The sequence below is a fragment of the Sorex araneus genome, chromosome 2, assembly GCF_027595985.1.
Source record: "Sorex araneus isolate mSorAra2 chromosome 2, mSorAra2.pri, whole genome shotgun sequence".
Classification (NCBI taxonomy): domain Eukaryota; kingdom Metazoa; phylum Chordata; class Mammalia; order Eulipotyphla; family Soricidae; genus Sorex; species Sorex araneus.
This window is the reverse complement of record NC_073303.1, coordinates 158,651,578-158,667,254: the sequence shown is the minus strand read 5'-3', so window position 1 is coordinate 158,667,254 and position 15,677 is coordinate 158,651,578. Positions and strand designations below refer to the sequence as shown.

General features: G+C 43.4%; 1 protein-coding gene across 1 annotated transcript; it reads left to right on the top strand.

Moving 5' to 3' along the window:
• Window positions 1-1,356: 1,356 nt before the first annotated feature.
• Window positions 1,357-13,164, top strand: NFKBIZ (NFKB inhibitor zeta). The gene is made up of 12 exons (XM_055127338.1): window positions 1,357-1,852; window positions 4,249-4,388; window positions 4,890-4,920; window positions 5,039-5,139; window positions 5,234-6,021; window positions 7,087-7,192; window positions 7,576-7,722; window positions 7,979-8,042; window positions 8,501-8,670; window positions 9,464-9,574; window positions 9,703-9,870; window positions 11,798-13,164. The coding sequence occupies exons 1-12, from the start codon at window positions 1,576-1,578 to the stop codon at window positions 11,849-11,851; spliced, it is 2,157 nt and encodes a 718-aa protein (XP_054983313.1). The 5' UTR covers window positions 1,357-1,575; the 3' UTR covers window positions 11,852-13,164.
• Window positions 13,165-15,677: the final 2,513 nt, after the last annotated feature.

The following is a 15,677-nucleotide window of genomic DNA, read 5'->3' as shown; positions in this document are numbered from 1 at the left end:
CTCCATGGCCCACTGGGGATCTCTTTATTACTCTGCATCTCCAACTGGACAGGATCCTAGATTCTGTCCCTGCCAGAGTTGCCGCCCTATTTTATTTCCATTTACTTCCTTGCTCATTGTTTTTGCTTCAGGGTCAAGTCAACTCTTCCCAGGCCTATGGTGGTGGTTGCTGATGGCCCCACAGTCTCACCCCATCTAAACTGCTTCCAGATTAATTTTGCCTGCCCCAAATTCTTTCATGTTCACTCAGTGTTATTAGTGACTGGCTCAGTGTCTTAGCCTGGCACTGAAGGTGCTCCACCCATAGGCATCTTTTACACCTGATACTATCATCTTCCCTTGGAATATCCAAGGGGACTCTCTCCCCTCCCACCCCCCAATTTGTCCTTGCTGCTGACTTCCTGTAAATAGTGTAGGCTGAAAGGATCATCTCGAAGACTACCTACCTCCATTGCGAGGATTTTCTCCAGGCCCTCTTTTCTTCCAGCAGACTTACCTTTTTGGGATACCGGCTGAACTTTGTACTTCTCGTGATTAACTGAATCAATAAGTGAAAAAAAAAATTAAAATACAGCACGTGTATACTTACCATATCATTCCGACAAGACTGTGTATCCGCTTGAAAGGACACACCTAATCATTTTTTTTTTTTCCCTCCTGCAAAATCGTGGTCATACAAGTAGGCCTTACAATAGAAAAGCAAGCAGGGGTTAAAAACACCTATCAGAAAAAGATTGTAAATAGGAAAGAGCAAAACTCCGTGCTAATTGGACATAACTGCACAGTCACACAAATTAAAAAAAAAATCTCATAGAAATTCAAACACATGCACGGGGATGCATTTTATCAATGGGCTAAAAACGGCTTTGTCCAATTCGCCAAGGATAAAGAGGCATTAAGGGTTGGGACCCAGATGATGATGATTTGAGGACAAAAAAAAAAAAAAGTGCTCAGGCGCCTAGGAGGAGCAGGGCTTTTCTAGAACCTTCGGGGGTGGAGGGGCGAGGGGGGGTTGGGGAGGTTTGCAGCTGGGCTCAGGCCAGCAGCAGCGGCGGCGCCGGGCAGGCGGGCGGCGGCCGCGCACCTCGCAGGCCTTCCCAGTCCCGCCAGAACCGGGCCGACCGGTTCCCGCCGCGGCCAGCTCGCCAGGCCGGGCTCCCCCGCAGGCCGCTGGCCGCGCGCCCTGAGCCCGGAGAGGGCTGGGGGGGGGCTCTTCCCGTCCACGCCGCGGGGCTGGGGGTGCGGCGGGGCGCGCGGCGGCGCGGGGGGCTGGCGGGCGCGGGGCGAAGGGCGGGCGGGCGGGCCGGGGGGCCGGGCGGGGCCGCGGGCGGCGGCCGGGGCGGAGGGCGCGTTGCCTCATCCTGTGCTTTTGCCGGGAAAGCGGCCGCATCCGGGGGCGGGGCCTGGAGGGGCGGGGCCGGGCGCCGCCTATAAAGCGCCGCGGCGCCGTGGGCTCGCGCCCGTGCCCGGCTCTGCCCTCAGCTGCTGGGCGTCCATCCATTCGTCCGTTCGTCCGTCTGCCTGCGCTCGGGGGCTGGGGGGGTCGTCCAGCGCCAGAGCACCCCGCCCGGGAGCATGATCGTGGACAAGCTGCTGGACGACAGCCGCGCCGGAGAGGGGCTGCTGCTGCTGGACGGCGACGGCGGCCTGATGAGCAGCCCGCTGCACCTGGCCTACTTCTACGGCGCGTCGCCCCCGGCCGCCGCCCCCGGCTCGGCCGCGGCCTCGGGGCCCTCGGCGCCCGGCTCGCCCGGCTCCGACTCCTCTGACTTCTCGTCCACCTCGTCCGTCTCGTCCAGCGGCGCCGTCGAGTCCCGGCCGAGAGGGGGCGCTCGCGCCGAGCGGCTGCCAGGTACCGGCGCCGGCAGGCTGCGGGGGTCGCGGGGGGAATGAGCGCCCGGACCAGGGGCGCCTCGGCGGATGCTCCGGGCCAGGCGGCACAGCGTCACCATGGCAGCCGAGCCGGGAGCGGCCACCGGCCCTGGGCCGCGGCTTGTGCCACTGTTTGATGTCACTCATGCCCTGGGACCGTCCGGGAAGTCGGGTGCCCTCCAGCGCCCCAATCAGCTGCGCTGACTCCCTTTCTTTTTTTTAAGGGCGTGGGTGGGCGATGGAACGAATGAACCACTTTTTCCCCCAGTGGTTAAAAGTTTTAATAATTGAATTAAGTGGATAATTTAATGAGCAAGTTAACCTAATCGTCATTTTAGGAATGAGCCACTGTGGGCTGGACTCTTGCTCCGGTCCCTTTCCCTTCCCACCCTAACCTTCCTCTCTTCATCACGCCTCTTCTTTGCCATTTTTTTTCCCTCCCCCCCTTCGCTTTATTAATCTGCAATTCACATCCTTAGCAGAGATTTTTGGATCTGGTGGCGCTGGAATTTTTTCCCGTGTGGCTGTTTGAGCGAAAGGCGCTGGTAGCCGCCGTTAATTAGGGTTGGAGTCATGTTTAAGGTCATGACTTCTTTGGAAGGATTTGCAGAAACTTTGAAATAGAAGAGGATTTTATGTTAAATGAACAGCTTCAAGATAAAGCCGGACTGAAAAGTCACCCAGTTTGTGCCTGATTTAGTTGGCTGATGTTGGCGAGTTTTGAAAGTCTACCGAAGTTTTCTGCGATGTTTTTCGCCGTGTTGCAGAATGGTTTAAGGCTTGTCCAGCGATGAAAAGCGTAATGTTTCCTTTCTTTGGCAGTGATTTGGTTAGTTTCTTTGTGAGTTGCATCATTTGGGAGAAAACAGATGACACTGCGCACAGACTAAGAGAACACTAGGTAATCTCAAATGTTGAAGGATCTAATCTGCATGATTTAAAAAAACTCTGGGGCCCTGTCCCTGTTTTGGTCTTTTATCTTTCAAGGTGATCTTTAACATTTTCATAAAAAAAAAAAATTCAGTCCACAAAGTGTGTAAGGTCCTTCCTATGTTAGTGGGCAGTAAATGCAAAAGTTGTGTTTAGAACTTTTTCTCCCACATTTGGTCTTCATCTGGCTGAAAGAATTTTGTTCCTTGGTTTGCCACATAGTCATAGGGGATTTCTGAAACTGAAGTTTTCCCCTTGTGATGTTGAATAGTTAACTGCGGACATTCCAGGAAAATGCTGTTAGGTTCTAGTAAGATATGCTTAAACTTAGGCATAAAACCAACTATATGTTTAGTTTGTTCTGTCAATGATTGTTTTTCTCGTATATGTACATAAGTGTGTGTGTGTGTGCCTGCAGATAGCGCATTGTTTTTTGCCTCACCTTCTTTCTTCTGCTTTGAACAGTTTAGCTGAATTACTCATTTCCTGGCATTTTGAGTGTTTACTTTATGTTCAGTTCATCCCATCAGGTTGTGAAATAATAGTAATAAGAAATGGAATATTGGGACTGGAGCGATAGTATGGCGGGTAGGGCATTTGCCTTGCATGCAGCAGATCCTGGTTCGATTCCCAGCATCCCATATGGTCCCCTGAGTACCGCCAGAAGTAATTCCTGTGTGCGAAGCCAGGAGTAACCCCTGTAAATCGCTGGGTGTGACCCAAAAAGAAAAAAAAAAGGAAATGGAATATGGTACTCATATTTGACACATTAAATTGTATTTTAAAGTTGAAATATGAAATGAAATTGCTTCCTTTTTACTGAGAAGGCCTTTGTGATACTCGGTGATGAGAAATCCTGTGTGTATACAGAAATGTGTTCACGCTGAGTGAATTTAAGTAACTTTCTTGGTGTAGCAGGAAGGAGGGGAATAATAAGAAACAAATCAAGACACTTTTCTTAGGCTTTGATAGATACTTGTCTTGTGCCTGCAAGGATGGGAGAATTGCTAGACTTTTAAATTTCTGTCTGGGTGTGAATATTATTTATCCTTTGTTTCTCAAGGTTTTTCAAGAGTTCGGAATGACTATTCATCTGAAAGTTGAGGTGGCATAGTTTGTGATTCAGTCTCCTGGGTAGATAGTGCTAAGATAGAAGGGAGCTTACTTTGAATTTTCTTTTGGCTCTGGGAAGCTCTGAAAAGCTCTGAAGTCACATTCTTAGGGACTGTGTGATTCCTTATGGTGTCTGCTTGGGAAAGGTTTTAGGCAGCACTTAATTACTGAATAGAACGGAAAATTCTCTTGTGATGCCACTGAGCAGATCTAGTTGCTACAGCTTTCCAGTGACTCAGGGGCTTTGCACATTAGATCGTTATGCTTTTAAGCTTATGAAGATTGGTGTCTGAAAAAACTTATTGGGACCCATTTTGTTTTTTTTTTGAACAGTTGAGCCCCATATGGGGGTTGGAAAGCAGCAGAGAGGACCCTTTCAAGGAGTTCGTGTGAAGAACTCAGTGAAGGAACTCCTGTTACACTTAAGAAGTCATAAACAGAAAGCTTCTGGCCAAGTTGTGGATGACTTTAAGGTAGCACACTTAATTTTTTTGGTTTGGAGTTGGAGGGAGGGCATCAAGTCTGTCAGAACGATGATTCTCCTGACAAAGGTTCAGTAGATTGTTTTGTACACCATATAGTCCATGGGACAAAGGGCATACTTTTCTTGATAGCTGCTTTGTATCCATCACCAGTTTGAAGCAGTGATGGGTACACAGGAGAAATTTGGTGAATGTTTAAATGAAGGCAAATGGGGGACAAGGGAAATGATGCATATCAATGGGACAGGCATTTGACTAGAACAGGAAAAATCTGAACATCTTACTACCTTCATCATGACTTAAGTTGAACTAAGGTGAAAGTGGGGCAGGTAGCAAAATAGAATACAAATTAAAAATATATATTGATAGAATAATGATGTCAAAAGCTTATGGTGACTAAATAGAGTGGTAGAGAGATGTCTATTTATTGATGCATATTAGCATATTATAACATCTTTTATATATTAAATTAGAATTTTTTTTCCTTTGCAGTCACAAGGTGTAAACAGAGAGCAGTTCACAGGTAAGAGTTACTTCTCCTCAGATTACGGGGGCTTTGGTTCAAATAATTTAGTGTGACTATAGGTAAAATCTTAGAGAACAAAATCATCACAGTTTCCATATTCCTCTCTGGGGTACAGAATTGAAGACCTCAGGATCATATAGTGCCAAAAGGAAAGGACCTGATTCTTCTGATGGACCGGCTTGCAAGAGGCCAGCTTTGCTTCATCCCCAGTTTTTGGTATTTTACTATTTTTCTCTGACTACCCTTCAGAAAATTATTCCTAGAATCGTTTTGGGAAGGAGTGTTCAACTTTCTACATCTCCCTTTCTAGACACCGCCTCAAACACCAACGCCGGGGGAGAGTATGGAAGATGTTCATCACGCTGAATCCAAGCTAGACAGCAGTGCCGATCTGCTTCAGAATATCATCAACATCAAGAATGAATGCAGCCCGGTGTCCCTGAATACCGTCCAGGTGAACTGGACGAGCCCCATGGTGGCTCCTCAGAGCTCCCCTGGAGAGCACGGCCAGGAGTTCCCTGGAGGGCAGAGCGTCTCTCCGCCACAGAAGTACCAGCCGTTTCATGTCAGTAGCGCCCCATACATGATGACGGATCAGGCCCCCCTGTTCCAGTACTCACCGCAGAACCAGAACGTGCCGCTGCCGCAGCATTCTCAGCACTATGCCCACAGTCCCGCTCTGGAATGTGGTACTTATTCCAGCACCTCCCAGTCCCCTAACTACGAGCCAAATCTCTTTCATGGTCAAGAGCCTCAGTTCTGCTCAAACCAAAGTTTCACATCCCTTCTAAGTAGTCCTGGGGACTCTGAGGCCATGGCTGTCCCCCCTCAGGCTCCCCCCTGTGCTCAGCAGCAAAGTGATGCCCACCTGCAGAACTTCGGCATGATGCTGCCCAGTGCCTGTGAGACTGTGGTGGGGCACGATGCAGATTCTGCCTCGTTGAACACCTCACAGCCATTCCAGAACTTTGTCGGAAATTCAATGAACACTGCACAGTTAGGAAAGTCATTTTTCCAGTGGCAAGTAGAGCAGGAGGAAAGCAAATTGGCAAATATCTCCCAGGACCAGTTTCTTTCAAAGGATGCAGATGGTGACACGTGAGTATCTCTTCAGGTTATTCCCAGTTTGTTAACTCAGGACTTCCTGGATACAGTGAGCACAGGATTTCTCTAGGGTGTCCTCAGCTAGACCTCTTAAGTGGTTGGCTAGCCAAAAGGACTCATGTGCAGAGATACTGCTATTCATTAACAGCTAGTATTTCAGGGAAGAGTTTTCTTATTTTTCAGACTGAATAGATTATCTGATCTAAATTAATAAAAAGCTACATTATGTGTAGGGCAAAAGTACATCTTTTTTTATTATTTTTAAATTTTTTTGGGTCACACCCGACATTGCATAGGGGTTACCCTGGCTCATGCACTCAGGACTTACTCCTGGTGGTACTCAAGGGACCATATGGGATGCTGGGAATTGAACCCGGGTTGGCCACATGCAAGGCAAACACCCTACCCTCTGTGCTATTGCTCCAGCCCCAAAAGTACATCTTGATTAGCTGAGTGTGATCACCTGTGAGTTGATCTGTAGACTGATATCTTTGTGGTCTTAGGGAAGTTATTTTACCTTTTAGGGCCTCAGTGTCTTAACATGTAAAGTGAGAATACCTTTCTCATAGTGTTTTCCCGAGTATTAAAAGCATTAAATATACTAAATGTATATATATTTTTGCTTTTTGGGTCACACCCAGTGATGCTCAGGGGTCACTCCTGGCTCTGCACTCAGGAATTACCCCTGGCCGTGCTCAGGGGACCATATCGGATGCTGGGATATGGTCCCCTGAGAATCGACCTGGGAATCGAACCCGGGTCTGCCGCATGCAAGGCAAACACCCTACCCGCTGTGCTATCACTCCAGCCCATACTAAATATATTTTAAGTAATCATTATGACACTTAGTGTTCTTTTTTTCTGGTTGCTCATTCTAATCCTTTTGCTATAGCTCTCAGTGTTTGGTTGACCTAAGACTGATTATGCTCGGTCATACTTTAGTTGTGTCCACCAATATAGAAAGGGAGGGGCTAATGAAAAAGATGCTTTTTAAAAATAGACGAACTTTGTGAACACAAAATGGAATATGATTCTTATTCCTCTTTCCTTGTCTGTCAGGTTCCTTCATATTGCTGTCGCCCAAGGAAGAAGGGCACTGTCTTATGTCCTTGCCAGAAAGATGAGTGCGCTACACATGCTGGACATCAAGGAGCACAATGGGCAGGTAAAGGTCTTGGTAGTGAAGCAGCAAAGGTGTGGGCCTGGCAAAGAGTGATCAGCAGTCTCATTTCGATCATTTCCGAGCGCAAGACCAAGAGTTTAGTTAATATTAACTTTGAGATGTTGACTCTTTGTCACCATTAACCTTGAAGTTATTAACATTAACTCTGTAGTTATTTGAGTAAAGGCTAACTGGGTATAATAAAGCCACACCTAAGCTTATTTTAGTGTCCTTGTGTTAACAGTTTCATATTGTTTGTTAATATCATTTATTTTCTCTGTGTGGGATTTCCCCTTAGCCTTTGTTTCAGCTCCTATTTCTTGTTAGAACAGTGTTAGGTGGCAGACTCTTTTTCAAAAATAATTGTTTCTTCTCAATATTCACAGAGTGCCTTTCAAGTGGCAGTGGCAGCCAATCAGCATCTCATTGTGCAGGATCTGGTGAACCTTGGGGCCCAGGTGAACACCACTGACTGCTGGGGAAGAACCCCGCTGCATGTTTGTGCTGAGAAGGGCCACTCCCAGGTGCTCCAGGTGAGTCAGCGAACCAGCTGCTATTATTCTAGGAATGGGAGGGCTGAAGAGACGGCTCAGATGATAGTAGCTGCACGTAGGTTGACTGTCGAAGCTGGTCCATGGACCGGTGCTGGTCTGCAGGTGTGGAAAGGTTGAAGAACTCTGGCCTATTGCAATTATCAATTACGGTGGCCTCTTTATTGCAGTACAAATTAAATAAGCATTTATGTAGCTTGTCTTTTACTAATTTTTGTCTTCTTTTAAAAAATTGCAGGCAATTCAGAAGGGAGCCATAAGGAGCAATCAGTTTTTGGATCTTGAAGCAACTAACTACGATGGTAAGCAGCTGAAACTGTATTGAGTGAAAGACCAATTTGAGAGTGGGGCCCATTAATTCTGAGAATGTTAAGTTTTGTGCCGAGAAAGGGAGAATATCTAAAGCTAGGTATTGTCTATTTGAAATAAGCATTAAGGGCTGGAGTGATAGCACAGTGGGTAGGGTGTTTGCCTTGCACGCCGCCGACCCGGGTTCGATTCCCAGCATCCCATGTGGTTCCCTGAGCACGGCCAGGGGTAATTCCTGAGTGCAGAGCCAGGAGTGACCCCTGAGCATCGCTGGGTGTGACCCAAAAAGAAAAAAAAACATTAAGACCCAAGGGAGGGAATATTCAGACCTCCTTACTTGTCCTGTAGAGCTCATTTATTGGATAGACTCAGGCCTGTTCTCAAGGTTGATAATTGAGCGTTGAAAGACTGGATGGGAAGCCCACCCACTGCTTTACTCTGCCTTTCCTAGGCTTAACTCCCCTGCACTGTGCAGTTGTGGCTCACAATGCGGTGGTACATGAACTCCAGAGAAATCAACAGCCCCATTCACCTGAAGTACAGGAACTTTTACTAAAGAATAAGAGTCTGGTTGAGACCATAAAGTGTTTGATTCAAATGGGAGCGGCAGTGGAAGCTAAGGTAAGTACACAGAAGAACCTTGAGATGGGGCAGGGGAAAATGGGGTCATAGCTGAAGGCCTTATTCCTGGGTATCAGTGAAAACTTTTTGTTTTAGTTATTTCAGATTAATAGTGGAGTGAGTAGCAATGTATCACCAGTTAAGCTTAGGTTTAAAAAAATCATCTCAATTAATTGCTTTATTTTGCCTTTGTTCTTTGGATCAGCACCCAAAAGATCATTTATGTGAAATAAGTTAGTCTTTATTTGAATGGAAAAGGGATGCTTGAAATTGATATCATGTGAGCTTCGTTATCAAATACTGATAGTAACTGTAATTCTTCTTGAAAGGGCTTCTTGATTCTTGGATCAGAACTTAATTTTCTGTTAAATTGGAAAATAGTTTATTTTTCTTAAATGAGAATTATATACTGAATATCTCCTATATACACATACATATGTACATACTGTCTGATAGAAAAGGTGAGGGATACAGATGCAAGTTGACGTGGTGGTTACTAAATCTGCAAACAATGGTAAATGGCTCATTGTATACATTAAAGTATCTGATAAAACCTGTCATCGATGCATTCTGGCCACTTTTTATTGAAGGATCTGCTGTGATGATTTCTATGAACACATTCATACAGAGGATATAGAAGGAATTAAAGCTTCCTTTATATTTAGGGGTATGGAAGGCTTTGTAGGGAGCACTCGAAGGGAGTCTCTAAAGTGAGTCAGATTCTTTAGGGAATGGGTGAAATGCGTCTCTGTGGCATGGTGTTCATTTTTATTTGTCTTTGTCCTTGATCAAGGATCGTAAAAGTGGTCGTACAGCCCTGCATCTGGCAGCCGAAGAAGCCAATCTGGAACTTATTCGCCTTTTCCTGGAGCTGCCCGGTTGCCTGTCGTTTGTGAATACAAAGGTACTTTGAGAAAGCTTAGAACTGCCTGAGAGGTGGGACGGCCTTCTTTACACCTCCTTCAAACAGCCGAGCTGTTATTACGAAAACGCCCCTTTCTAATGCGTGCCATTTCATCTTTTGATATGCAGGCTTACAATGGGAACACTGCCCTCCATGTTGCTGCCAGCCTGCAGTATCGCGTGACGCAGTTGGATGCTGTCCGTCTGTTGATGAGGAAGGGAGCAGACCCAAGTACACGAAACTTGGAAAACGAACAGCCAGTTCATTTGGTTCCTGATGGCCCTGTGGGAGAACAGGTGAGGACTGCAGAAGGGAGAGGAAGCAGGGGAAGGTAGCAGAAGAGATGGTGTGGGGTGGACACCAGGTGGGGAGCTTCAGGTGGACTCTGTCAGTGGCCACCTTTTCTTGGAGGTAGTTAGAGCAATTTGAAGTCTATCACTGTTACCAAAGGAAGAAGAAACTCAGGGTTTTTCATGGACTAATATGATCAAAGGTCTGATAGTTACCTCTCCTCTATAACTCATCAGCTCATTCTCTCTCTCTTCTCTTTTCTCTCCTACTCTCTTGCTCTTTCTCCTCTCACTCTCACTCGCTCACTCTTTCGTCTCTCCCCCTGCCCCTCTCTTTGAAGCCATATCTGGTGATGCTTAGGGGACCATGCAGTGCTAGGGATTGAATCAATGTCTATGCATGCAAAGCCTGAGCTCAAGATATTCTTTCTTTATGTTTTAAATTCTATAACTACAAATGCAAGCTCAAAATTAACTAGAATGATGTGAGTTGTGGAAACTGATGAAAGCAAGTAATAAGGCTTTTGTAGACAGTAAGGAAAGAGAATCTTAGTTTTGTGAGTTATTGATGGAGTCTTCAAATATTTAAGGAGTGGGTATTTAAGGAGTCAGTACCTTAGGAAAAATCAACCTTTACAATTATTCTTGTCTATCAGCTTATGCTGAATAAGATACAGGGAGTTTATGTAATTTAGAATTAAAAAATAAAAATTATACTTTAAATGAATCTCCTGATAATTTGTGGATTTTTCATTTAAATTGTAACCCTTAATGGTTTTGAAAACTTTAGCTGAGGAAATGGAATTTAAGAAAGGTTCTAGGGATAGGAACCGTCATTAAATAGTGACTGGCAGTCATAAGCCTAATGTTGGCTTCTTTGTGGTGTGAATTCATACTGTGATATTTTCGGAGATAATATTGAGTGTTTGACTTTTGATAATATTGAGAGCTGTTTGACTTAATATTGAGAGCTGTTTGACTTTTCACAGAATGCCCTCAGATTGCTTTCCTTTCTAGTTTTGTATTTTTGTGTCCATGTGTGTAGAGTGTCTTTCCTTTGCTTCTGTTGTATTCGATATGTGAGAGCATATTTCAGTTGTTTTCTCTTCTCCAGTCTCCCAATTTGGTGCTTTTAATCTGTTGCGGGTTGAGTGACAGATAGCATTTTCAGACTGGCTTTATAAAATTAATCACTAACTCACGTAGCCCTGGAGTCTTTCCTAGGATCTGCAAAGTTATGTGCAGATGCTTTCATTCTTGGATATGGTGATAACTGTCTTGACTTGAAAGGTGTTAAGGGTTTACTAGTGTGTGTAAAGTGGGTCTGGATTCTTGTTATATGAGGTTGACTTCAAATAGGGGAGATATTATCAGAATTGTTCCCTTATTTTAAGTCTTTTCAAATACCAGGAGGAAATAATAGGAAAGGAATTTAAATATTCTTTAAATTGTTGGAGATATTAAAGCTTTTGATTAATTTTTTTTTTTTTTTTTTTTTTTTTTTTTTTTTTTTGCTTTTTGGGCCACACCCGGCGATGCACAGGGGTTGCTCCTGGCTCTGCACTCAGGAATCACCCCTGGCGGTGCTCAGGGGACCATATGGGATGCTGGGAATCGAACCCGGGTCGGCCGCGTGCAAGGCAAACGCCCTACCCGCTGTGCTATTGCTCCAGCCCCTTGATTAATTTTTAATGCACATGCTTTACTTTCTTGCATTGAAATCACTGTTTTAGATCTGTAATGAGCTTTAGCAGGAGTTAGTCTTTTTTAAATTGCCTTAGATTCTTGACACATATCATTGCATATTTCTTTGTATATTTTCAAGTTGACAGAAGTGGTTAGAGTATAATAAAGGAAGGAAACTCTGAAGGAAATTAATGGCACCTTGAGTATAAAGCATAAGTCTCACAAATTCCATTTGTTTTCATTCCAGATCCGACGTATCCTGAAGGGGAAGTCCATTCAGCAGAGAGCTCCACCGTATTAGCTCCACTGACCTGGAGCCGGGTTGGCAATACTCACTGTCAGTTAGGCAGTCCTAATGTATCTGTACATAGACCATTTGTCTTGTATTGGCAAATGTAAGTTGTTTCTATGAAACAAACATATTTAGTTCACTATTATATAGTGGGTTACATTAAAAGAAAAGAAGAAAAATATCTAATTCCTCTTGGCAGATTTTACTATTTCATACCCAGGTGTCTGGGATGTAGACATTTGAATTTAATCTGAATGGTAAAATTGACTTCAATTAATAGTAGCTTTGATAGTCAATGCTTTGATTTGTGGCATTGGGCACTGCTCATGGAGCTGTTGCCAGATTTCAGGCAGGTAAATTGCAGACATTTTTAAAAGAAAAATGAAAGGCAAAAGAAAAAACATCAATCTGGGTGTGACAGTATTGAAACTTCATTTGGCTTGTTGGGGAGGGCCTCTGTAGCTAGTAGATGTTGGAAATCTAGACATTGCACTCCATGAAAGGTGCCATTGATCTTTGCAAACTATATATATTTGTTATTTTGTTTTTTCAAATATTTGTATATGTTTGGTTACATTAGCATATTTAGAAGGCGTGAATCAATAAAAGCACAAAAGAGCAAGTGAATTGCCACTGTTTAAGAGATACATATTCAAGGAGCTGTTGTTATGTAATCACTCAACATTAGTATCTTTCTGGATGAGCAGATGCACAGTTGTTTTTAGTGGCTGACAGAACTGCTTGAATTGTAAATATGCTTTTCTCATGCATTGATGTGAGACACATTATTTGTAGGTAATTGCATGTTCTTAAAGAGAATACTCTCTGCGGATCACTTTATAGGATTTGCAATCTACTTGCTCTGTTAGAATTTTTGTTTCACCTTAATAGGAACAACAAAAGTCAGTACTGAAACACTTTTTATCTTTTTCTAATGTCAAATAGTGATAACACGCACTATGACATTTTATATTGCCATTCAGGAAGAGAAAAAGTTTGTAGCAACCATTTTTTTATAGAGTACTTTGCTTGCCTTTTGCATACCCCAAGAATGTATTTGATTTTGATTGCACACTAATTTTTTGTAATGAATTAGATTATTTCAAAATATTTAAAAAGATGAGGCCTCACAAGCAACTAACCAATGACTTTTGTAGCTAAGGACTCAAATCTTTTATGAAAAAGTTATCTTTTAGATCACATTTTTTGACTCAATATGTCCTGTGAACAAGAATTGTTATTTGGTATCTGTAAATAATGGTTGTGAGAAAAACTAGTCTATTCACACTCATGGTTTATGCCTGGTTTTAAATAAACATAAATTCGGAAGAACTGTCTGTCTTGTGGATGTGCATTTTTTTCTAGTTCTTAAAATTCTGGTTGAAAAGTGGTATTGATTTTCAGTGTAAAGATATACCTTTAGAGGATGGAGGGGCATTGATGGAGGGAAGCATTGTATGCCTGAAACTATCATGAATAACTTTGTAATTTCAGGGTGACTAAATTAGAAAACAATTATATATTAGCTAATATTGAATATTTGAATTTTTTTGAAAGCACATTTTTAGCATTAAAAAATTATGGAGTATCATTCTGAATGAAATGAGTCAGAAAGAGAGGGACAAAAAAGGATAGAATGACCACTCATTTCTGGGATGTAAAAAAAAAAAAAAGAATGAAACTAATATCCAAGGCCAGGAAAAACGGGCCAGGAGGACTGGTCAATGGTTGGAAGCTTGGTACAAATGTGTGTGGGGAGGGGCAAGGGGAGTTAGGATAGAGAAGGGACCAGTATGGCAATAATAGTTAGAAATGATCACTCTGGACAAGAACTGAGTGTTGAAAGTAAGTAAAGGGATATATATGGTAACCTTTTTAGTATCTACTGCAAACTGTAATGCCCAAAATGTGTGTGTGTGTGTGTGTGTGTGTGTGTGTGTGTGTGTGTGTGTGTGTGAGAGAGAGAGAGAGAGAGAGAGAGAGAGAGAGAGAGAGAGAGAGAGAGAGAGAGAGAGAAGGGGGAGAGAGGGAAGGGGGGTGAGGGAGGGAGGGAGACTGTCAGGGATAGAGGGGGGGGCAGCGGGAGGGAAACTGGGGACATTGTTGGTGGGAAATATACACTGGTGAAGGGGTGTTTGTTGGAGCATACTACTGAAACCCAATCATAAACAACTTTGTGTCTCACTGTGATTCAATTAAAAAAATTAATTATGGTTTTGGGATGTAGCTGAGCAGTTGAACATTTGCAAGGCCATGTGTTTGATTCCTGCATTGCAACTCCCCGCCTTGCCCCCCAACAAATGGAAAATATTTTGTGGGCCCGGGAGATGGTTCAAAGAGCTGGAGTGCAAGGTTTGCACGTGCAAGCTTTGGGTTTGATCCCTGGCTTTGCCTGATTTCTCTTGTACCACTAGTTGTGAGTAGTCTCAGCACTGCCAGGTGTAAGCCAAAGTCAAACCACCTCACGCTCCTCCAAAAATAACCCCTTTCTTTTGACATCTTCATTGGTAGAATTTTGTAGGGCTCTGAAAATATAATGGAAGTTTTAATGCCTATTTAGAAATTTACATGTTTAAAAGCCAATCTTTGTGACTTTAGTTTTTGCCTCTTATATTGTGGGAGCAGAAAATGTAGGGAAAACAATTTGGGGATTACTAGGATCATCTGGAGAGGGGTGGATTGGGAACAGTAGAAAATGGGCCTTAACTTTTCTACCCAGCTGTTTGTCTTGATGATACCAGCTCATCTCTGTAGATGTCAGATTACTGAATGTAGTCTGGCCTACAATCCTTTTTGAGAGTTTGGTGAAAGATATGAATCTTCCTGCTGGGAAAACTGTGCCAGTGCATTTCAAACACTTTTAAAAAAAATTGGATTATCATTGGTTTATAAGAAACAGTTTTATAGAATTTAAGGGGTTTAGTTTCACACCTCTATGACACTTAAAATATTTAAAGCATACTTCAAAGCATTTTAAAATAATCAATATTTAAGTACAATTTATAGCAATGTGATTCTAGTTTTGTTTCCACATCTTAATTATAAAGTTTGTAGATATCTTTTCCCAAGTGAGCTTATGCGTTTAAGGTTCTCTTACAATAGAACCGATGTCTAGCAAGCATGAGACGTGTGTGTGTGTGTGTGTGTGTGTGTGTATGCATGCACGCACGCCTGTGTACACAAAGCCTAATGACAATACAAACCAGTCGCATAGGATGTTTCCTTAAGATGCTTATATGAGGAGTCTTTTTAATTTTAATTTTAATTTTTGGGCTTTTTGGGTCATACCCGGCGATGCACAGGGGCTACTCCTGGTTTTGCACTGAGAAATTACTCCTGGAAGTGCTCAGGGGACCATATGGGATGCTGGGAATTAAACCTAGGTCGGCCGCATGCAAGGCAAATGCCCTACCCACTGTACTATGGCTCCTGCCCCATGAGGAGTCTTGAAGATGCTCAAGTGGAAGAGCACATGCCTTGCATATGTGAGACTCTTGTGCCTAGTACCATGTCCTTAATGGTGTCTGTTAAGCCCTTCCTTCTCTTCTCACCTATCCTCCTCACACTTGGGGTCTTTGACTCATGAATCACTACTGGTGTGACTTCCATAATAACTACAGCAAAATGACAACAAAAGATGTTGATGTGGGAGACATCATGTGGACTTTATCTGATGCCTTAAGAAAGGAGAAGAACAGAGAAGTGGAAGAATTCATATATGAAAGGACAGAATTTGGGAGATTTCAGCTTGATCATCTAAGCTGTATATTCCCCCTTTTTAATTGAGGTGCCATGATTTACAATACTATTAATGAGAGTTTCCTGCATGCATCGT